Source organism: Rhipicephalus microplus, chromosome 7, assembly GCF_043290135.1.
Source record: "Rhipicephalus microplus isolate Deutch F79 chromosome 7, USDA_Rmic, whole genome shotgun sequence".
In the NCBI taxonomy this organism is placed as follows: Eukaryota; Metazoa; Arthropoda; class Arachnida; order Ixodida; family Ixodidae; genus Rhipicephalus; species Rhipicephalus microplus.
Window position 1 is genome coordinate 5,162,135 of NC_134706.1, and position 19,607 is coordinate 5,181,741.

A 19,607-nucleotide genomic window follows, 5' to 3' on the forward strand; every position below is an offset into this window, starting at 1 on the left:
AGCGGATACGTAAGTGATTTGCAAACACTAGAATCGTGGCTCAGTGAGCACTTCGCATCCATTCGTACACTAGACTTGGTAGGACAGTTTTAAACAGCCCTGTTACTCGCATAGACGTTCCTTCTCTTGCACCATGGTTGAGGTGTCTACCTCGAAGCAAAGCAAGCCGATTAAGAAGGGAACTGGGCTTATTAACTCCTGAAGTGAAGCTCAAGCATTGTACAATGTTTTTACTCAACGTTGTATGCCTCACAAGAGTGGAAGCTTGGGCTAGTTGGTGCGTAGTCATATTTGCAAGATCTTTCAGCGCGCGAACAAAGGAAAAAGGACAGGGTAGACAGAAAGAGCGCTGACTTCCAACTAACTTTATTTCACAGAGTGGCAAGAATATATACTGCTAAAAAGGCCTGCCCTATTTTTCATTTGCGCTACTCTTGATTGTAATTCCCAACTTGCAAAGATCTCTCCATGGGGAGCAGCATGTGTAAATATATGAGTAAATACGTAAATATATGAACAAATTTAATAAATAAATAAATAGATAAATAACTTATAAATGGTGAAGCTTGAAACTAAGTCATGACAAGCTTGAAATAGGGAAGCTGGATGATTCTGAAGATTAGGTTGGTTGCTTCTAGACCATTTATAGGCCTTAGCTGCGGGATACAGGTTGTTCCTAGGTTGCTTCTAGGTCTTTAACAGACTTTAGCTAGGTGATGCTAGGTTGTTCATACGTTAATTGTCAGCGCAGAGAGGTTCAAGTTAAACCACATAGAGTCACAGACACGACATGGATATCTAAATTACAGAGACAGAAACTCCAGCTGAAGCAAAGCGCTCGCACCTCCTATAGATGCACAGGCACAGTCCATCACATAGGGGGGTCTTTTCGCAGCCATTGCTGCCTTTCCTGTTCCTTTTTATTCTCTAGTTTCTACCACTGAATCATCTTCAGCTGTGCTGAAGCGTGCGGCCATTGTGTTTATCAGTGGGTTAATCACAGTGGTTTATTAAAGCTCATCTAAATTACTGGTTGCATCTGTCTAAAAATTTTATTAATTTTTGCCTCCCGTTTGCTGCCTTTAAAATTTTTAGTGGACCAATCGTTTGTAGTGGGATTTGCCCAATTACTGTGGCACAGTTATGCTCATGCTGATGAAGCTTTTTGAAGACACCATAGTTTTCGCAACTGACTTAAACTGCTTTGCTGTTACAAGTGTCGTAAAATATTGGAAATGTTTTCATCTTCCAGGTCGTTGGCATTGTTACGCGCAAGGACCTCGCCCGATACCGCATGACAAGCCTCTACGGCCGACTGGGTATGGAGGAGCTGCACATATCTCACGGCTGATAGTGTCTCCATGCAAAAGACTCTATGTTGTGATCTTTGTGTGCTACAAGTGGGTTCGTGGTGTATCAAGACTCTCGACGTCCAGTCAGTCTGTTCAATTCAATGACACTTTCACCTACGGCTGGAAACGGCCGGCACTGCACATCAACGCTGTTGTGACATTCTCCACTCTCAAGAATAGCATGTTGCGGAAATGTGCACAGACTGCAGAATTTTGAAGAGATCGAGCCCTCTGGGCTCTTGAAGGTGCATACAAGTTATTTTTTATACTAATCCTGCTTAAGCGGCATACAAATAGCACAAATGTGATTGTGCAGTGTGAAATAACTGCTGTGGTTATTCACTGAGCACTTGTGTTTATTAGTATGAACTGAATGGAAGGTTTTCAGAAACCTCGAATATCTGTATGAACATCGCTTGGCAAACACCAATGGAGAGTGTATGTCTATCTTCTATACAACGTCTGAGCTCTTATACTCAGATTTTAACAATCTATGCTTATGTAATGCTGAATGGTCGTTTATGAATCGTTGTTCTGTGCCATTAATATAAGTTATAAATAAGGCCTGACACTTGCTTTTGATCACCAATCTGAAAGCTTTTATCATTCGACCTGTTTCATCTGTGTATGCCTTTTTCACTGCAGGAGAAACATATAATACTTGTCATGGGTGTACCACTACTAAAACTAGCAAAAAGGTGAAACTGAAGCTTTGATGACTGAAATGCAGCATTCTAGTCTCCTATTTTGCACATTTAGTTTGTTATTATGCAAATTCTCAGTTCCTCTGTATATTTCAAGGTAGGTTGTGTTTTATTCATTGTTGCATTTGACATCCCCACTGATTCTATATTCTCTTTTCTTTATAAAGAAATTGTGAGCACTGTCAAAGCAAATTACAATATCCCAATGAACATAGATCATTGTTTATTTGATTGTTGATCATTGATGGTGATTTTTCATGTTGTGTTCTATTTGTACGTACCCTCTTATAATGACTGCTTATTTGTAATATGACTGGTTATTTCTTATTTGTAATGATTGGTTATTTGTAATATGTTTCATGTTGGACTTTATAGTCATCTGTGAGTCAGTGACAGCGTATTCTTGTCTAATAGAATACATTTGCAAATGACTAAGGATTGTGAATCCAGTTGTAAATTCAACTGATGACTGAGGACCTTGCTAGAATTGCCGCTTCTTTCTTTTTCGACGTAGTTTTGTTGACCGAACTTCGCAGACCTTATTCAAATGTACTTTATTTTAATTAAGGCATGTCTTCTATATTTTTCATTATTGGTTGTACATTTACCTGTGTACACAACTCGAGGAGCATGCACTGTTATTTGTACATATGTTATATAAAGTATCTACTGTTTTGCCCCATGAACTTTCAGCGTGCAGTGCACCTTGATTTCATGCATACAGGTTCTTTGTTACATTGTGCATTGCAAAAGATTACAGCTGCATAACACACTTTGCCATCGCTTGTGCTTTGTGTGAGCAAGATAAAGCTATAGAGGTGGGCAGGAATGACAAAAGGGATGCAAAAGAGTTGTGTCTCATCAGTACCGGCTACACAGTGTGGACGGTGTTTCTCAGCAGTGTAAGTGATTAACTTCTAAAATTTGGAAATACGACAAACTGATTTGAAGTAAAAAAATAAGAAATATAATCTTTTTCAGTGATTTTCAGTTGTACCTGGTGGCCACCGGTAAAAACTGCAAAACAATTTTTGTTACACCCACTCGCTCACAGCTGCAGCAGCCGCAAGGGTACTCGCTTGCAATCGTGGCGCGCCTGAAACGTTGATGAAATTTATCTCTTAGTATGGCGCATGTTGTTCTGCAATCAATCCTCGGTTTTAAATCGTTTGTTGTGGCGGAAGAAGGTGCTTAGCTACTGCTGCGCTGACAGCCTTCATAACAGGATTGTCAGCCTCGACATACTATCGCAGACGTTTCCTAGAGATTGCAAGCAGCGTAGATGGGATACGTGCTGCTCAGCTATCATGCCGAACCTGGACACAAAAAAAATTAGCTGTGGCTTTGCCCAACTATGCCAGGATATACATAGCATGGGCTACGGACGGAGCGGCTTCACACGAGTCAAGCGCCAGCCCACTAGTGACACGTCACCCCAGGAGCTTCCAGGCCTTCTCTGGCGCATTAGCTGTGTAGCGTGTGATGTCACTGCTCTTCGCATTTGTGCAAAACTGCTCACGGTAAGCCACGTGAAACTGCTCCACCAGAGCCAGTGTAGCTTAATCTACAAAAACTCGCGCATCTCCACGAAGTGAATAATGACAGGTTAGCAAAGCTAGGCCTTGAGGTCGACAATGTATGTTGTTACGAAGTAAAGGAAGATGAAGGATAGAATCAGCTGACACGCGCGAGTGTGCCAATCAGCCATTGTGATTCTCACCTGAGGTTGTTCCTCTGTAATTGCGTTTATACATAAGTCACTGACCCCGTAACATATTGGTGGAGGTGCTGGGTATCGATCCCAGTACCTCTCGCCAATGTTCTTGTGCTTGTTGAACTCGGCAACTAGCACAAATGATCGATAGACGTACGGGCAGATGGACAGACAGACGCACGGACAGTGTGCTCCAACAGAGTTGATCAATGAGGTTTTTCGCGCGGCGCTGCACAGACGGTGCATCTGCGCTTCGACTGTGCACTACGGAGCCGAAGGATTCCGGACGGACAGACATGGTGAGGCCTTAAAGGTACTGAAGGCAAATGAAAGTTACGTCTAAAGTGGCAATAGTACCAACAGCAGTGCGTTATCACGAAATAATTAATTACCAACAGCGCCCGCGAAGGGCATTAGTGTAGGGGGGAGATAACGATTTCGAAATGCAGAAAGGCAACAGTCCATTAACACTGAGTTGAACACAAAAGAAATACAGATACATAATAAAGCATCCAATGGTGACACGTAATAAACATTGACGTGTGTGAAGGTACAGCAGCAAGAAAAAAATATATATATATATATAAAATGCACACGCACACACATATATATACATATATACACACACACACACAAAAATTAAGCTAAATGTATCACAGGACGTGCGTCACGAGTGGAATATTTGGGAAATGATCCCTATAATGAGAGAGAGTCCGACTACAATTAATAACTAGTTATCTCTACAGCAGCTGAGACAGCGAGAATGATATTGTAAAAAGCAGTAATAGCCGTGAGGAATCTGACACCCAACAAGTAACGTCTCGAGAAGTAAAGAAAGAAAGCCCTAGGGGGAACGCAAAGAGGCATAGCGGCTGGTGAGGATAAGGTAACATCAGACCTGTTGAAGAACGGTGGCGAGATTATGTTGGGAAAACTGGCCACCTTGTATACAAACTGTGTCTGATGAGAAGGGTACCAAATTCTTGGAAGAATGCCAACATATTCTTAATTCATGAGAAAAGCGACGTCAAGGTCTTGAAAAATTGCAGGTACAAGAGCTTACTGTCCGTTGTCTACAAACTATTTACAAAAATAATAGTTCATAGAACTAGGACGACATTAGAGTTTAATCAACCAAAGGACCATGCAAGATTTTGTACGAGAAAAAATAGACCATATTCATACTAGCAATTGGATGATAAAAAATGCGTGGAATTCAACAAACTCATATGCATACGTTCATATAGGTTACGAGGGTTTTAATTCGCTCGAAATATCAGTAATGCAAGTACTTTGGAATCAATGCGTGAGCGCAGCGTAAATAAACATAGTGAAAGAAATCTACACCGGGTTACAGCCACCATAATCCTCCATAAAGTAAGCAACCGAATCCCAATATGGAAGGGTGTAAGGCAGAGAGAGATGATCTCTCCAATGCTTTTCACTGCGTGTTTACCGAAGGTTCTCGGCGCACTAGATTGGGAAGAGTTTGATAAGTAACTCGAGGGACGATTAGCAGCTCATGATTACTGAACTGGACACGGAAAGCTGAAGAGGTCTGAAAATTAATATGCATAAAACTAATGTGCTACAGTTCCGGCAGTAAACAGCGCATTGCAATAACAAAAAAAAAAAGTGGCGAGACACTTGAAGTTGTAAATGATTACGTCTTAGGACACGTAGTAGCCGCGGAGGTGAACCATGAGTGTGCAATAAATAGAATAAGGATGGTATGGAGCGCATTCGGCAAACATTCTCAAATCATGAATGGTAGTCTACCACTATCCCTCAAGAGGATAAAACAGCTGCACCTCGCCGGTACATACCGACGGAGCAGAAACCTGGGGCCTTACAGCATATATCGAGGACAATACAGCGAGCGATGGAAAGGAAAATAATAGGTGCAACCTTAAAAGATTAGAAGAAAGCAGAGTAGATCAGGGAACATAAAGTCAGGGAAAGTACCGCGACCGTCTGGCCGGCCGCCATATAAGCGGTCCAACGCGGCTTAAACTGCGGCTGATCAGTGTTGATTTTACGTGGAGTAACGCATGTTTTACTCATCGCGTGTGCTTCTGTAACCCTGTATAAAGCATGCCATTGTTCTGTATCTGACTAAGAAAGAAATAGCGGCAATTTCGATCGCGTACACTTACGCGCACGCGTACTAACACGATAAACGAAGGCGAACTGCGCAGCATGTAGCGTTTGCATCTATCTATCTATCTATCTATCTATCTATCTATCTATCTATCTATCTATCTATCTATCTATCTATCTATCTATCTATCTATCTATCTATCTATCTATCTATCTATCTATCTATCTATCTATCTATCTATCTATCTATCTATCTATCTGTCTGTCTGTCTGTCTATCTATCTGTCTGTCTGTCTGTCTGTCTGTCTGTCTGTCTGTCTGTCTGTCTGTCTGTCTGTCTGTCTGTCTGTCTGTCTGTCTGTCTGTCTGTCTGTCCGTCCGTCCGTCCGTCCGTCCGTCCGTCCGTCCGTCCGTCCGTTCGTCCGACTACAAATTCGTGCTTTCCTGGTCGTTTCGTTAACACAATCTGCACCAATATTAGTATGGCATAACATGACTATATTGCAAATATAAATGCAGGTCATAATGTGAAAGTACTAAAACATTCATTTGATGAACCACACAATTTTGCGCTACTGTCTTTGTGCTCTTGCGGCCGCTTCAGTTAGCATGACGAACATATGCGACTGGTCTTCATGCGCAAATCATGTCACGCAAAAAGTCATTTACAACAATATGACGTAGGGGTTTGTTGCAGCCATTTAATTAAATGTCTGTATGGCAAAAGTGCTATGACGAGACATGTTTTTATGAAATGTAAATGACACACACACATTATATATATATATATATATATATATATATATATATATATATATATATATATATATAGGCAAAAAAGGGGCGACGAAACTTTCGTGGAAGCGAATGACGTTCAAAGAACCTGGTATATATATATATATATATATATATATATATATATATATATATATATATATATATATATATATATATATATATATATATATATATATAATCATCCTAAAAGAATGTTCTATTCTAGCAATGACAAAGCATTTCTGCGCCCAAGCAAGCTAGCATTTCCGGCAGACGTCAGTCATCGTGAGAAACATACGTTAGTATTCTCGTATTAGATGCTCTGCTTTAAGAAGAATGAGCCAATTTTAGTTGAAAAAAAAAACAAACACAACACTTCTACCGACGCTGCGTATAGCGTCCGACACTAATGAATACAATTATGCGTAGGAAGATAGAATAGGTTATCAGCATTCAGAGCCGTGCCAGAAGTTTAAGATTGAATATGTCCACTTCAATACAAAAGCGTCCCCATTTCAGCAATCAACTCGTTTCTGTGCTTGCTGCTGCCATGTAAGTTTTTAATCTCATCGGTCCACTCACTTTTTGTCTATCCCTCGCGCGCTTGTCTCACCATGATGACCAGTGGTTATCTAGCCTACGCGCTAGATGCCCTGCTCATGTCCATTTCTTTTCCTGGGTTGCTGCCAAGATGTGTAAAAGAGCTGTTTGTTTTCTAACCAATTCGTCTTTCTTGTCCTTTACTTATGAATGAAGGAAAGAAGGGTAAATTTTTGAGGGCTCGTTTTCTTTTTTAGACACAATAATAATGATAACTGACTGACAATTACGCGGAGAAAAGAATAGATGTTTTTAGAAGTAATTACTGCTGTAATTATCATCCCCGACACGTTCTTCTGCGTAATTGTCTGTTAGTTCTCATTAATATTGTTCGTTATTGGGGACATATTTTTTTCTGCCATTGATCTCCACGTACTCCACGTATGTTATTTTCTTCCTTCACCAGACAAAAACACCACCATTTAAAAAAGAAAAGAATGCCCCATGCTGGAGCATTCCAGCAGTTGAATTCTGGAAACGCAATAATTGAAAAGGGGCCGCAATATATCTAGTGTCTAGGTGGTATGCTTGCTCTGATGTATTTCGAAGAAAACTTTCGATTCCGTGATTATGATCGTTTTACAGACAATTGCCAGCAAACAATATTCAACTGCAGCTTCTGTTTACAGGGCAGATGTTTACGAGGCAATACGTTCTTGCGAACTTCACCAGTAATCGGAAACTGCCTACCTAATTTCCCACAATGGGCGTCGGGGGATAAACATGCACTCAAAAAACAATGGCAATAAATAATCACTAGTGCCTTTAGTAAAATCAATAGATGTCTTAGCAATAATAAGTGCATACTCTCGCTTTAATTTATTCAGCATATCGCTTCTTCTGCAGCCATTCAATCCATTTTCTTTGATGCTTTTGAGAGATAATTGAAAGGAAGCTCTACGTTCGTTCGCTGCAGAAAGAGACTGTTGCTTTGCGTGGTTGCCCATAATAACACAGGCTGTCCCTTTGTTGCACCTCCATATCCGGGCCTTCTTCCTTTCTCCTCTGTTCACTCTCTTTTCCGGGACCCACTTCCTATACTGCATAACAAACTACAGACCCACTGAACAAAGCCCATAATTTTCTGCGTCTTGCACGAAAATAAAACGCCGCAGTAGAACGAAAGGTAAGCAATTCACCGTTGTTTGTAGAGAAGGATCGTGTCGGTGAAGGCGTTGGCCCAAGTCGACGGGCCCACCGGCAGGCACAATTTAACGACTGCACCGGGCATGGTATTAATCGCAGCTGTGTTACATTTAATGGAAACACCTGAACGAGCTCTACCAGATTTATGGTCGTTATTAAGTCGAGAGGGAGCAAACAATAATTATGAATAGTTGGTGCAGTAATGAGGAGTGTACGAAACTTGAGGCATGTGCAGGGGACGCTATCGGCACTGACCAGACGACTGGCTGCTCTGAGAACACTTGTGTGTGTAAATGTTCCCTGGACCGAGTTAGATGAAAAACGTGCCTGACTTTCATGTTCGAGTTTTGTTGGGAGTTGAGTTTAATAAAGTTGGGAGTTAGAAGTCCCAAGTTAAACTTGGGAGTTGAGTAGTTGGAAGTTGAGTTTCATAAACTTTATTTACCCAATGGTTGTGTCTGGGAGAATGCATCATAAACTATGTGACTTTTTCTTCCTGTATTTTGAAAGAAACAAGAAGCGTATGACGAAGCTATTCATGGCCGATACCTCCTAAAAAGGTGTCCCGCTACACTTCTTCGATTATTGGTCGAATGGCTTCAGCAAAAAAAGTTCATTGCCTCATGAATCAACTGCCGCAAAAAATTTTGAGAATCCGTCAGGTACGAGCGGAGATACGGTGATTTGCGCTCGTTCCAAGCGCGCGCTTTCTCTTTCTACTCGTACCAGTGTGTACGCAGAAATCTACGCAGGTGCGAAAAAAACAGGTGGGGCAAAAAAAAAAAAAAAAAAAAAAACTACACCCGTTCGTCAGCGCTCACCACGAACAATTCCGTTCACAAGTCTTCCCCCCTTTTTAAATGCTATCTATCTATCTATCTATCTATCTATCTATCTATCTATCTATCTATCTATCTATCTATCTATCTATCTATCTATCTATCTATCTATCTATCTATCTATCTATCTATCTATCTATCTATCTATCTATCTATCTATCTATCTATCTATCTATCTATCTATCTATCTATCTATCTATCTATCTATCTATCTATCTATCTATCTATCTATCTATCTATCTATCTATCTATCTATCTATCTATCTATCTATCCATCTATCTATCTATCTATCTATCTATCTATCTATCTATCTATCTATCTATCTATCTATCCATCTATCTATCTATCTATCTATCTATCTATCTATCTATCTATCTATCTATCTATCTATCTATCTATCTATCTATCTATCTATCTATCTATCTATCTATCTATCTATCTATCTATCTATCTATCTAATTACGTCTGGGTGCTCCCTTGATCACCCTACATTGGCGTGAACCAAAATTAGTATGGAAGGGTAAGATGGTTTGACGCATATAACGCGCTGGCTAAGACACGAATATTGTTCCACTCCCGTCACGTACGTCGTCAAACACTTTCGCCAGGTAGTTGCACATACCCGCAGGCGGGTATGCGCCACTATAGTATAAGGGCATGTGCCGTAGGTGATTGACGCTTAGTATCTACCAAGGGACGACGAAAACAGTTAAACATGGATAATTTTAACGCGTGAGCGTTAAGGGAAACCTCAGCAGCGTTGACCCGACGAATGTCAGAATCCCAGAAGGCATCGATACCCAGCATTCTGCGTGGCAATCTATCATTCTACCACAGAGCCACGCCAGGTATCGGAAGTACTTTTCAAACAGACCAATGCTCGTGATGCGCCAATTGTGGTTGCAGTGGTGGCTATCCGATTTTTAAGAATTACATATGTACTCCTATGATGCAGCCGTCACGTCGGGTTATCGCGAATTGTAGTTATAGGTGTCATGTGCTGAAGTTGATTTCGTGACTCCCAGGCTTAGTATCAGCCTATAGCTTTTGGTATTGCTAATACTCGTGTTCCTTAGGCATCATTGCACAAGTGCCAACTGATTATATAAACATCTACAACTGTTCAACATATGTCTGTGCGTGCGACACTTGTACAGATGTTTAGCGTCACTTCATAACGCATATCGCTCAATACACAACTTACAGCACGGTCACCTTCTCTCCGCATGCTTCGCGTAACGCCGATTCAGTACGTGGGATCTGCGATTTTTTTTTTCTTCTCTCGAATGTGCTCCTTACCTTCAATGCGATTGAACTCGAGTTCTGGCGCGTCATGGAAACCCGTGGCTGCCACGGTAACTATGGAGCTCGCAATTCTCAAATCAAGCAATAGCCCTGGACTACGTATATAGCGCGTTCATTTGTGTTTATGGTATCATTCCTGAAGAGAAGCGGCTGATTTCTAACTGATTGGAACACCTATACTTGCAAACTCCAGGCCGCTCTGCGCTATAATAACTGGCTCACATGCTCCCAGGAGCCCCGACTGTGATCAGCAGCATTTTCTGGCAATGCTCGATGAGTGTTGTAGGGTCCCTTTATTGCTCCAACCTAGCTCATATTCAGCGACAGAGCTGAACCGGAAGTGGTGTCGGCAGTATTCTACTGAACTGCCAGCCATGGTGCTAAGTACGTTTTTAAGCACTGGTACGAAAAACAAAAGATAAAGATCAAAGGAGAAAATGACGAACGATGTCATGAAACGTGAGTTGACAGGTCTTAACGAGCTTTTGGGTCGTAATAACGACAGATTTGGCGATAAATCCATGCGACAGGTGCGCCGGTTCGATGGGCCTCACAATGTACCCAGTGACCACACGCCCATTTATGGACTTGCGCAATAAATAAATATAATTTAGTGCAGCAAGCAACTGTGTCGGTAATATATATATATATATATATATATATATATATATATATATATATATATATATATATATATATATATATATATATATATATATATATATATATATATATATATATATATATATATATATATATATATATATATATATATATATATATATATATATATATATATATATATAAACGCCAGTTCTGCGCTGAAGGTGAAGCGCACAGAAGCTAGAAGAACGGCCTATCAGAGCCTTTTTTAAACTCGCATTGGGTAACTCCTGCAAGCGCACTTACTTGATACCCACTACTGCATTAAGGTAAGAGGAGGAGGAAATAAGTTTATTGAAGCAAAAAAAAAAAACGTCAAGATGTGGAAGAATTGTTTCCTTTCCTTGGTGGCAGCCATGAGTCCTTGCGCTCTGGCGGCATCCTCGGCTTGCAGAAAGACGTCGAGTTGCACTTCCGGGGCTGTGCTTAGCAGTGCGGTCTCCCACTGCTCTCCATTGCTTAGAAGTGTGGCAGCTTGGGCTAGTTGGTATGGCATGACGATAGTTATAGCGCGAAAACAAAACGATGACACAGAGACAAGAAGGACACGAAAGACACGAGCGCTCGTGTCTTTCGTGTCCTTCTTGTCTCTGTATCGTCGTTTTGTTTTCGCGCTATAACTATCGTCTCCATTGCTGTATTTTTTATACTGCCCTGTCACTGAGAGGCAAGCCCACAAATATGATTGAGATCCGCCCTTTGATTGCTGAACTTACACAAATCTGAGTATATCTCTGGGTAGATGTAGTGAAAAGTTACCGGGTTCGAGAAAGTGTTGGTTTGTAAGAGGCGCTATGCCGTCGCCTGCTGCTTGTTCCGGGGGGAATCGGACCCTTCATAGCCTCTAGTGTTTTGTGATCTCTTCACAACTAATCATGCGGTCTCTCTCCGTCCCCGGACTTCGCGCTGCGCCTGTTCGGCCGGCCAGTTCTCGAGCCATGCAGGTCGTGCGCGATTTCGTTTCCGGGGAGGGAGGAGCGAGCAGGTGCCCATATAATATGAACTACCCGCTCGTCGCAAAAGTTAGCCAGAATTCTTAGCGCTTCCGGTGAGATCCTTCTCTTGGCATGATTTTGAACAGCGGTTTGAGATCGCTGATCACGACTTCGGCTTTTGTGGAGGCTAGTGCTAGTGCTATAGCCACCTCCTCCGCCACTTTGCCCTATCTGTACGTACACTGCCACTGACGTTTGAATCACTTTGAATATTCGTAGCTACGATTACCATGTTTCGGCCATTCTCGTATTCTGCTGCATCTACATAGACCACGTCCCGGGCGTTGCCAAACTTTTTATGTAGGCTTTTCGCCATTTCTATCCGTCTAGCGTGGTGATGCTCAGGATGCATATTTCTAGGTAATGGAGGCACCACGATGTGCCCCCTAGCCTCCTGCGGAATGTCTTTGTTTTTTTTTAGTCCATGTTGCACGTTGTACGCGACGCCAATTGTGTCCCAAATATGCCTGCCCGTAGGGCTCTGGGTTAACCGATCATACTATGCCATCGTGTGGGACTCTATTAGCTCTGCGAGCGTGTTATGTAGCCCTAGAGCCAAGAACTTGCCATTCGACGTATTTAACGGTAGACCTATTGCTTGTTTATATGATTTCCTAATGATGCAATTTATTTTGCTCTGTTCGGCTGCGTGTAGCTTAAGATATGGGGCGACGTACACGATGCGACTGACTACAAAAGCGTGGACTAAACGAACTAAGTTGTGTTCCTTCATACCATAGTTTTTGTTCTACTGCATTAATGATATTTTTTTTTGGGGGGGGGGGCGGCATTCGCTATGCTATTTTTCGTCATTTTTTTTAGAAGCGCGATATCCGCTCAACACGTTCGAGGAATTTTGTGCCAATTGTTCATGTAGTGGCCGACGACGATGAGGAATTATGCCTGAAGTGTATGCGCCACAGTTAATAGGGGAACAAGAACAAGCTTTTTTAATGGTTTAGAGCATCGGACGACCCACTCGTTACGATATTCGCATTGTGCGACGACTGGTTGTTCTTTAGCTGTTTTAAAACGCTTTATAAGTCGCATTAACGCGATTGCTTTCCCGTCATCAAGCCTGCCTGAGGCAAGTTTGCCCATAAGTCTCAAGCAACGGCGTGGCTCAGTGGTAGAATACTGGGTTGGCACCTAGCGAACCAGGTTCTAGCCCCACTGTGACGTTGGTACTATTAAATTTTTTTTTAAATTTCACGCAACGTGCCTACGGACACCGGCGGCGGCGGCGGCGTCAACCGCGCGTGAACCGAGTTGTGATCTTATAACAGCTTTCGCTGTAAAAAAAAAAAAAAAAATTCTCGGTGCATTGGCCAGCAATAAAACTGAAACGCATGAGCAAAGTGCATGTTTCCAATAGTGAAAACAAGAATCAGAAGGAGCACGGAACAGCGACGAGAACGAAAATAAGTGAGCTAAGAATAGAAAAAAAAATGACGACGTGGTTTTTGACAGGTGTCTTGAAGCGCAAATGATAAGTTAAGAGCGACAAAAAGAAAAAAAAAACAGTTTGTCATCCTACCGAAGAAAAACGGATGATTAAGAAAGCAGCATACTACAAAAGAAAAAAAAGCTGTTAGCGCGTCATCAGACGTGATATTTATGAAGTTAGTTTTAATTTATTATGCCATCGTAATCGTGTCACCCGAAACAATATCTATACCCCCGTAATTGATAATGTCGTGTCCTTTGTTTACTAATGTGTCGCTTCGATGTGCCTATAGTTTACGCTTTTTTGTGAGTTTTCCCTTTTTTTTTTGGTACTAGTAATTGCTTGCTTGGCTCGCAGCTGGTACATACCTCTCTCTTTTCAGTCTGATATTTTGATTTTCTCCCACTCGTTCTCTTTTGCTCATCGTAAGATGTCAGACAGGCCCGGATTCAAACACGTGTCGTTGTTGTAGCCGGGTGTTCCGATAACGCTCGCTAGCACTGTGTGCTCTAAGCGAGCTTCGGTACCATGGGCTGCTGTATTTTTATATCATGGTTTTTTGTAATTTATGTCATATATTTTACTTTCGACGTGAAATGAAATGTGACCAGAGACAAAGCTCAACCACTTTTTTTTTTTTTTCGTAAGGCCAGAGCCTCGGGTGCCTCATGAAACGGGGAAGTGGCAGTCAGTGTCAACACAAGTGATGCCGAAAATCGTCATCACGTTATGACGTACCCTTTAACGGGATCACGGTGTCAATATGCCGTGACATGATAGTGACGTTATCGCGTCAGTCACGTGGTCGCATTGTTTTGGTGATAGAGCCTAGATTGTTTGCGTGCGGTGTGTGTGTGTGGGGGGGGGGGAACTGAACAATGCTGCACTTTAAATGAAGACACCAGTTAGACCAACAAATGGCTGCAAAGCTGAATTCAGGAACAGCGCAACCTACAAGTAGTTACTTCGTAACTACGGAAGCGAAAAAACAAGGACAGAAAAGAGCGCTGACTTTCAACAAAGATTTAATATCGGAGTGATGTACATATATAGGTGAAAAATGAGAAAAATGGGCATGAGTAGAAGGGTGCAGCAACAACTGCGATACACTGTCAGCAAAACTCTTGTCTCTTGTTGAAAGGGCTGAGAAAACAAATGCATACGTAACTTAAAAAAGATCGAGATACGCAATCTCCTTTTTCAACAATGCAACCGATGGGCAGCTTACACATTTACCGTCAAACTTGTTTATTTGAAAAGCTTCAATTATCTCACGCGTGGCCTGCGAGTTGTGCTTGCTTAATACCTCGCAACGCTCAAAAACTGGCACGCAGCTGCAGTCTCTGCAGTGGATTCCGAGGTGTCCTTGAACTGCGTTGTGAACATTGTTATTGTGCTCTCTTAAACGGTCATTAAACGGTCATACTTAGGGCAAACCGGAAGGTACCTTCCGGTTTGCCCTAAGTATGACCCTATATACACACACACACACACACACACACACACACACACACACACACACACACACACACACACACACACACACACACACACAGATATATATATATATATATATATATATATATATATATATATATATATATATATATATATATATATATATATACATATATATATATATATATATATATATATATATATATATATATATATATATATATATATATATATATATATATATATATATATATATATATATACATATTGCGTTTTTGCACGTGGACTATGTTGCCTGTTTATATATTATTTGCTCACTCTCCTAGGGGACACAAGTCGTGCTCCAAGTTTTAAAGAGGTATACGAGAACACTTTAATAATGCGAAAACAAAAAAAAATATTATGGCTACCGTCATTCATAATTAGGCTCAGTGTATTCAAGTCGAGTGTTTCCTAAATGGTTGAAATTCGCGAGACACCTACCTCCACGTTCGCCAACAAGGCTGCTATGCGTAAACATTTCATTGAATTTTGGCTATGCGAACCTTGTACACTCAATGCCCCGCCCCCATGCTCTACTCGGCCTACCTGCATAGCTTGGAGCGTGACAGCGTAAAGGAACAGACGAAGTACACCTCTATTTCACGAGATCTATGCGAGCGTTGTGAACGCCTGAAATGTAAAAGCCTAAATATCACGCCTAAAATCAACACCAAACTACCATGAAAGGATAACCTGCAAGAGGCATTTTGAATGTTCCCAACTGTTTATGTTGCATAAATAGCCCGTGCGTGAAGTTTCAGAGCATAATTTATGAAAGCATATACGCTGTGTTTGTTAAATCGTGGTCACAGGCGGTAGTATAGGGGGAGGGGTGCTCAGGTCCCAGTATAATCATTTATACATAACTTATTCCGGGGGTAATATGAATGAAGCGAACAGGGTCCGACGACCTTCTATACGCTTGAAGGAGAAGCGGAAGCCTCCTCGAAGCTTTTCCCCTTTTATTTGGTGAGCGTTCTACATTCATGTCTCGTTTTGATACTTGTGACCAACCAAAAGTACACGTTGGCTCCGCGGACACAGTGCATTTCATGAATACATGCTAATTCAAAATAGAGATTGGAGCCGACAGATGGGAACGCGTAGTGGGATAATCAGGGCGAACAGTGGAAGTGCCTCGGACAGGCTGACCAGAGTTTCGATGAGAGGACTTATCTTTGTCAAAGGCGGCTTGCCATCCTTGGCGTGTTAGATTTAATGGAGTTAACAATGTAGAAGTGGTACTTTGTTAACATGTCGCTTGGAGCAGTTTCCCGTTCGATGAATGACATTTGCACGGATTAGCAGACATTTTTGTTTCTTTGCGAGTTTGCTTTTGCGTTCCAGGGTTCACAAACGTGAGTGCGTTGGAAAAAGACTGGCTTGTAGTACACAAATCAAGCGCTCAAAGGTAGCATTTGCAAGACAAAGTGAAAAAAGCGCAACGACTACTTGTTAAAAACGCAACGGCACAGAGCGACGATGTGGAATGAAATGGTTTGTCTCTGCGAACGCGTCGTGAGTTCGTAGTTGCTGCTAGGGCTGTTGTTATTCGCGGAGGCAGAATGCGACAGCATTCCCCAGCTGTGATATTCAGAGGACACGCAAGCGAAAAAATCGATGATTGAAACGAAGAGGCGCAAAGTGTAGATGTATACATATGCGACAACTTTGCGACGCTATACACAACATCCCGCCCTCCTCCCCTCGCTTTTCCCCCCTGTGTATTGTCATTTCGACGCGACGGCATTTTTCAAAAGCTGCTTCGGCTCATTGGCTTTCACAAATATGTGAGCTCTACAGGCATGAGCGCGCCTTGAATTTCCAAACTCTCCGAAACGTGTAACATTGTGAAAACTTGAGTGGCACACACCGCGGCAGTCACACGTACGCCCGCACGCACACTCACGCACAGACACTCGCACACACACCAACACACAACAAAACACATACAGACGTACTCACACACGAGGAGATATGCAGTGAGGAGCAACTGGGCTGGGCATGTGGGAAAGAGCTCCATTAATGTGACACCAGGGCAGGGCAAAGCGTGCAGTGTTTTGAGAGAAATTTCTCCGATGAGACACACGTGGCAGCAAGCCTGAAACGGGCATGTTGGGATTGGTGTTCCTCTGACGTCGTCGGAAAAACTGCGTCAGAATGCAGCTAAGCCTAAAATTCTTCTTCATCATCTTCGCTGCAGACCCCAGTTTCAGTTCCTGTGACTCATAGGGAAAGCTGTTTCAGCTGCACTGACGTCTTCGGCTAACAGCCGCCTTCTTAATTTATATTGGACCGGTGGCCAGTAGAGGGATTTATCCTGTTTTTGTGGTACATACCCGGTTTTATGATGAACCGTGACTACGCGACACACCATGGCGACAGGAGACGCCGACAAGCCGAGACCCTAAAGTGCTTTACACCTGAAAGACGGCGTGGCTGTTAACCGGAAAGTAGTTTTGTTGACACTCCTACGTTGGGGCAAGTGAACTGAATATGAACGCTGTATGATGTAGGCCGAAAGCAAGGGCTAGAAAAGGCGCTTGTTTACTTGTTTTCTTTTAGCAAAGGGTAACCAAACGACCACTCACCTGTAATGGAATGACACTTAAATATTGGCGCTGTCAACAATCTTGCGAGGGTTCTTAGAGAAAGGTTAATAGAGTAATTAATACGAGTTAGTAATATTTAAAACTATAGCGGTTACAGAAACACGTTAAATAAACAGTTATAACAGTACACCCTATAAAAAATTCACCGGCGATAACGACGCTGCCTAATGCGAATTCTGAGTGCAGCTTCGTGTTGTAGCGAGGTCAACTGTGTTTGACATTCCGCAAGGTATCCACTACGGCATAATATTTTTTTTTGTGAAGTAGCCCTGCACCCACTGCGCCGATACTCGCCTTTCTTCGGATATACGAGGCATCCTCTACACATACGTGAGAAATATTATGTGCACCTTGTAGTTGCTGCATGTGACTGACGAAGATGAAGAAGTATGGCTGACCACTTCGCAGTGGGCGGGAAGGATTAAACCACACGTTCACTGCGCAGTTAGCGTTGTACGTGTGATTATTTTAATGACGACTGACTATTCTTCTGTCATCCTGTATTACGTAGGTTAATGCGGTTCCTTGCCCGAAATGAAACCTGTATAGCGTGTACAGGGAGATCTGAATACTGAAATAATAAACCAAAACGATCACCCGAACGATGTTGATGAGAGGGTAGCGTGAAAGGCGTTATGGCAGGACAGGAGAAGCGAAGAAGAAAGTACAGGAAATAAAAGTAGGTCAGGAAGAACTCGGAGTACTGCGAGACTTTGGCATAGTTTTCCAGGTGTGCATAAAGCAGGAATGTGTTCACATCACTAAACCATACGTACACAAGAACATCTATTCATGCAGTGCGAGCTAAACGAGTAATGCAGTAGTCATAATACATTCCTGTGTAAACGGATACCGTTCAAGGTTATAATCACCTTAAAAAAAAAAAAACAAATGCCTTTTTCCTTTCTTTTTAAGTCCGGGTTTTTACATCAAAATCCGAAGCCCTCAAAGCAAAGAAAAAGCCAGAAGGATTTAATACAGCGTACACAAAAAAGAGCTTAAGATTCAATTAACAAAAAGAAATGCCCGTCATTTTTTAACGAGTGTTACAGCGAAGTTACTCACGTTAAGGTAATTAAGCGGTCAGCTAAATACGTGGAGTTCCTGCTTTGATCCATGCACAGCTGACGAGACGTGCTTTGCCTTAATTATAGGTAATTAACTCTGGCGAAAGTCTCTAATTTGCACGGGGCGTAACCACCTTGACGTCACCGCCGTTGCGTCGCTGCTGACCTTAACGTGACACAGGAGGCAGCGTTCCCATTTCTCGCCTCATCCGAACGGCTTAAGCTAAGCTTGAATCTTAAAGTAAGCGCGAAGGAGAGCTCTGTATGCTCATAAGCAACTAGGTTAAGTCGGCTTTCCTCGTCATGATGTTTTCAGACAATTAAGCATGGATGATATAGTCAAGTGCAATGGCGATGTCGCAAAAAACAAAGAACTTTATGGTGACATATCTTAAGTGGTACTGCCATCGTATGCGAAGAGAGCGAGACTGAAACGACTGAAAACAGAGGTCAGACTAAGACCCTGTTAATTGCTATGCAGACGCTACTCCACTGCCAGCGTTTAGAAATTATTTAATTAGACAAGTCAGAGACATGATTATGTACAGTCTTCAGCAGCATGAGCTGGAGCACCGAAATGGCTTTTTTGCCAACAAATATAGTTGTAACATACCTATATAAAGAAAAAAAAAACTCGCTTAGATTATGAACACTTTTGCGCTGGTCAACTGCGTTCAACCACTGTGGCCTTTAGGTTTTTCAGTTCATACTGCACTCGATTGAAAGTTATATTTTTTTACTCTGCTGTGAGGCTGAATATAGGTAATATTATGTGGTTCAGAGTA

The 19,607-nt window shown here is 42.0% G+C and overlaps 1 protein-coding gene and 1 long non-coding RNA gene across 3 annotated transcripts in view; one reads left to right on the plus strand and one right to left on the minus strand.

The window, feature by feature from the left end:
- The window catches only part of LOC119179002 (chloride channel protein 7), a 59,238-nt gene extending 56,496 nt beyond the window's left edge, over positions 1–2,742 (plus strand). For both annotated transcript variants that reach the window (XM_075868507.1, XM_075868508.1), the window contains exon 23: positions 1,253–2,742. In XM_075868507.1, the coding sequence (XP_075724622.1) occupies positions 1,253–1,351 (99 nt within the window). In that variant the 3' untranslated portion in view covers positions 1,352–2,742. The remainder of the gene's footprint in view (positions 1–1,252) is intronic.
- LOC142767235 (uncharacterized) overlaps positions 1–19,607 on the minus strand; it is a 112,146-nt gene that overhangs the window by 316 nt on the left and 92,223 nt on the right. The gene's annotated exons all lie outside the window — the stretch shown is intronic.